Source organism: Vicia villosa, linkage group LG3, assembly GCF_029867415.1.
Source record: "Vicia villosa cultivar HV-30 ecotype Madison, WI linkage group LG3, Vvil1.0, whole genome shotgun sequence".
NCBI classification, from domain to species: Eukaryota; Viridiplantae; Streptophyta; class Magnoliopsida; order Fabales; family Fabaceae; genus Vicia; species Vicia villosa.
In genome coordinates this window covers 18,382,262-18,387,314 of record NC_081182.1, presented here as the reverse complement: position 1 = coordinate 18,387,314, position 5,053 = coordinate 18,382,262, and the positions used below count along the sequence as shown (strand labels likewise).

General features: G+C 33.5%; 1 protein-coding gene across 1 annotated transcript; it reads right to left on the bottom strand.

Moving 5' to 3' along the window:
- Positions 1–301: 301 nt before the first annotated feature.
- Positions 302–2,985, bottom strand: LOC131657659 (uncharacterized). Its single transcript, XM_058927031.1, has 9 exons — positions 2,965–2,985; positions 2,668–2,853; positions 2,514–2,570; positions 2,268–2,425; positions 2,042–2,162; positions 1,787–1,957; positions 1,494–1,553; positions 1,251–1,402; positions 302–449 (listed from the first exon to the last, which is right to left on the bottom strand). The coding sequence occupies exons 1-9, from the start codon at positions 2,983–2,985 to the stop codon at positions 302–304; spliced, it is 1,074 nt and encodes a 357-aa protein (XP_058783014.1).
- Between the last annotated feature and the right edge of the window lie 2,068 nt (positions 2,986–5,053).

Here is a 5,053-nt window from a genome sequence, read left to right as displayed (position 1 = left end):
GATTCCATGGTTGAAGAAGCAAGCCAAAACTATGATATATAAGACTTAGTGAAACTACTTTAGAAATAGCCTGAAAGTGCAGGCATGTCCAAGAAGGAGCTAAGAGAAGATTTTGCTAATGCTGCATTTGCCTATGTGAGTTCAAAAGTTGCATGGTGTTGTGAAAGAGTAATATCAAAAAAAGAGGGTAATTTGAAATTTTAAAGTTTCCCGCAAAAAGCATTAGCCATTTTTATATTTTTTGAAAAAATTGTTTGTACTGTTTGAGGGACATTCAAACAATAATATTAAATAAAGTATATCAGCTTCCATGAGTCTTTTCACGCAACAATGAGTGGTAAGTTGGGGTGATGTTGTGCTGTGAAGAGTCATTGGAAAGCACAAAAGCAGGTGACCTGACAGCTAAGTTGTCCATAGGATGGCAGTAATATCCACATATAGGAATGATACTACAAAAAGCATGTGAACTTTTCATTGACAATTTTGAAAAGGTGATGTTGAGTTATTTAAAAGATTACTCCACAAAACTATATGAAAGTATATATCTACAATATAAACAAATGTAAAAGGTTCTGATAGTGTTATTTATTTATGTTTAATCATTCTTAGTTAAATTTGAAAGTGTAGAGAACAATCGTTAGAGTGCCATATCAGAATAGATAATGATTTTTTATTATTTGTTATTTAAGTTAATACTAAATTAAAAGGTATCCCACTAAATTCCAAAATGCAGTTTGTCTCATATATTTATGAACCTGGTATGCATTTTGTTGAGTAAAATTTTCAACTATCTCATCATGGGTGATTATGACTAAAAAAATCATGCACCTGATGGTAATGTTGTAAAAATTATATATAAGATCATTTGTTATTATAAAGAAAACTGGGTGACATATAATAAGCAACCATATTGAAAGGTTCAAATAAAAAAAAGGAAGAAATAGAGAAAAGGGTACAAAGTTGTAACACAAAGTTACTGTTTACGAAATAAAATCTTCATTGAACCAAAATGGAATATAAAATAAAAATGCTACAATTAGCATGTCTAACTTTTGTAACAGATATGGATTTAGAAGGAAAATATAATGCTTTTAATATTCAGGATTTAATATTACATCATTCATGCAAAGATAAAGTCATCAGTGAACCAAAATGAAATATCCAAAAGCATCCTAATATGATATAGTACTGAGTAGTGAAAACAGAAACGTTATGGTTGGATTGTTTCAAAATAGTAGGAGTACGAATACTTGTTGTTCTCCAACTTGATGATCTTCTTCAATTTGGTCGAAGATAGTTCACCGTCACATACAGATGTCGACTCGCTGGAACCATGATGATTCTGCCTTTTTACGGTGGGAGTTAGAGGCTCCGGGTTATGTTTGGATGTTATCTCTAAGTCCTGTAAACATAACATAAAAAATAAGTTATGAATATGTATAGGACAACAATTTTTGTAACAGTACATGCTTCGGGTTTTTGAAATTGAATACCGTTGGAACGTCACAATCATCTGCAACATCAGTTTTGGCTTCATCGACGCTCTCTTTAATCTGCAAAATACAAACAGAAGATGCGAATTGTGTTTCAAAATCATTATCACACAACAGAATTTGCAATATATATGCATTTATAACAAATAGTTTCATGATATATACCTGCAGTGGGAGTGGTGTTACAGATGGTTCAGAATTCACGACCTTTAACGTATAAACAGAATTAGTTTTTTGTATCAACATAGATGATGTAAATATTAAGAAAACGCGAGTTGTGAGTTCAGTGATACCTGAGTATCCGCCCAAGGAGCCTTCAATTGTTTTACAAACTCATCATCTTTAATGAACATTATAACCGAGGCGCTGTCCCAACCGGGCTGCCATTTAACCCTCAAAGCAAGATCCAAGTCCAACATAGCATCAAGATCTAATGGGAATTCTAATGGATCTGTGATACCAGCCTACAAAAAAATATAACATGTTATTAATGCTCAGCCAAAACAGCCTAATACTATAGCTATAAATGCTGTAAGACGTAAAAAAACCTTTATCATTGTATCCCGCATATGAGCAGCAGAGACGTGTAAGATTTCGGTACATTCTCTATCCCAGAAAATGAATTTGCAAGAAGTATGCAAATAGAAACCTTCCACTTCAATCTTATACCTATTGTTGGTTTATTGGATTAGATACAAATGTTAAAAAACCATAATGTTAACAAATAATAGAGAGGTGGTATGAATCAAAGATCAAGGTCCCAACGGATCTTACTTATAGATCTCCGCCTCAGTAAAATGTCCATTATCACATTTGTACGGAGGTTTGTCACCGCGAACTGATTTAGTGCATTCATGGCAGCACTGGAAGTACCATCCGTGGGAAGACGCAATGAGTTTTCTGGTTTTTGCAACAGTAGCACAGAAAGTAATCTGCATGAAAAAATGAATATGTATTTTAAGAAAGCATACACATCCTCAAATTGCTTCAATGATATAATTCACATTTGCGTAACGGTACCTCGCGAATTTTCTTCATCTCACTGAGTGGTACAGCAATAGCCCCTTTCAGCAACTTCTGCAGATGACTTTGTCCAACATTATCATTTGTCGATTTGCGGGAGTATTGTTGAGACTAAGAGGTTAATTGCATGGAAACAACACGCAACGATTACTTTGGGAAACTGCATGAGGAAATCAGAATCAATATTGCACATGAGAGGAATAAAAAATGAGATGACTTTAAACACAAATATATCATGGAAGCCACCTGTTAAGGAAGTCCTTGACACTCGGCAAATCTGCATTGATAAGGAGCTTGGTAACATGGAATGGGTTGGTAACGGAGAGAGGGTATTGACCTACAATAAAAATTAACAATACAATCAAATTACGTGACAAAAGCAAAAATAACAATGCACTCAAATTACGTGACTGTCGCAGATTAAAATTCCTACGATAAAACAACATACCAACTTCTTTAACTTTTGCATACTGAATCAAAATAACAATCGGCCCACTTGTGGCAGCTTTGTCCTCATTAAACTTAAAAAACTGTTTGGCATAATCCTCCCAGAGGGTGCAATTTATGGTGTTATTGCTGGAGACATTAAAATGGGCTCATTATAAGACATGAAATAGATGAAAAATGGCCAAAATTATAGGGTTGAACGACATACCTTGCATCTCTCAATAGAAAATTAGCCTGAAATTTTTTTCCGCCACTTTGCATCTGTTGATACCCAACACTCTCGAGCATACCAATAACATCTGAGGGATTGTTGAAAACGAAGAACATAAGTATATGAGCTACTATATAATCTATAATATAAGGATATCGCGATGTAGTGTTACCAATGAGTACATTCTTCTGATAGTTTCCGTTAATGATGTCAGGGAAACTGGTGAAGGGGCGTGGTTTGGGGGGTATGTCATGTTTGTCAACATCACCAACAGCAGTTCCTCGAGTAAACTTCACCAAGAACTTGTGGGAGCTTGGTTTGAAAACTAAGTTATTAGGCTGCACCACAAAATTTGACACAGTATACGTGCGGTCCACCTCAAACTTCTCATTGTATCACAGCCCTGGCAATATACAAAAGGTTAAATGCAGAACACAACCTCATACACGTCATATGACAGATTATGTAACATAGTTTCAAAACATGAAAAACATGAACATCATAAATATATAAACACAATATGTTGTAACATTAAAGGCAAAAGATGTTAAACATTAACAACATTTATAATGTAACGAAAAGGAACACAAGCTTCAAAACCCATAAAAAGGAACAGATATTGGAAACACGTGAAACAGCGGCAACGGTAAAAACAAAACGTTCAAAACGGTAAAGATCGAAGACGCAAAACACAATATAGACGATAATATATGAACAATCACACACACTAACAGGAGTTAAAAAACCATGTGAACAATCACACGCACAAACAGAAGTTTAAAAACCAAGTGAACAACAACACAATAAACACGGTATATGTTTAATATTTTGAAACGCAAACACAGAAGTTAACAGATGTGTTCACTAACCTCTTTGTCTTGGAAGATCATCTCAAAGTGCTCCTTGTTGTTGGAGACTACCTTCCATTTATGGGCAACTCTCACCGCCACTTTCCACAACTCCTTGGTGTCGTTGATGTCCGTAATTTTTTCCATCGGACAAGCCATGCAGAGGTTGAAGATAGAAGATGGAGAGGTTGAAGATGGATGAAGATGGAAGATGGCGCAGTTTTCAAAACGGGAGTGAGATGGAGAAATAGCAAAAAGATAGAGGTAGATAGAAAGAGAGTAATAAAACCTAATGAAAAGACTTTGAGAAAGAGTTTGAGTATGGTAGAGATTATAATTGTGTTTTCCAAGAAACATAGCAATATAAAATTAATATATTTGAAAATTTTGTAAAGGTGGTCTTTGGCTTTTTTGAAATCAGACGTGGTGGTGTAGATTGTAGAAAAGGAAAGCAATTAAGGTGTCCATGTGGCAGATTGTGGAAGCAAAAGGGCAGAATTGTACTTTCTAGATCAGTTAACTTTCTTATATTGTAGATATTTTCCAACTTTCTCCATTTGTCTATGTAATTGTTTTTACTTATAAAACATTCTCTTCATAGCTTTATGATGGCTCAGCATGTAAAAATTATTCCTCCTTCCCAAATTATAACCAAATTATAGACGTTTTGGGAAAAAAATTATCTAAATTATAAGTTACTTTACATTACTAATACAACATTAATATAATTTTTTCTACCATGCTCTTTATCCTTATTACTCTTCCTTTTTCATATCATCTTCGTCTTAAATTATAAGAAGTTTTGAGTATTTCACACGAATTAAGAAATGCAACTATTACTTTATAGAAAAATAAAATGATATATAACTTTACAAAAATGTCCTTCAATAATTAAATTAAAAAGCGAAATTAAAATTATATAAAAAAAAAGCAAAATTAAAATAATATGACAAAGAAAGAATAATAAATGATAGAGATTATATTTGAAAAACTTATATTAATGTTACATTGAAAATGAAAAGTGACGTATA

Bases quoted from the DNA above. Each gene is read 5' to 3' on its own strand.
- LOC131657659 (XM_058927031.1), bottom strand. From the start codon at position 2,985: ATGCAAAAGTTAAAGAAGTTG. The intron at 2,571-2,667 runs GTAATCGTTGCG...AGTCATCTGCAG, and splicing joins TCCTCATGCAGTTTCCCAAA to AAGTTGCTGAAAGGGGCTAT. The intron at 2,163-2,267 runs GTAAGATCCGTT...AACCAACAATAG, and splicing joins ACTGAGGCGGAGATCTATAA to GTATAAGATTGAAGTGGAAG.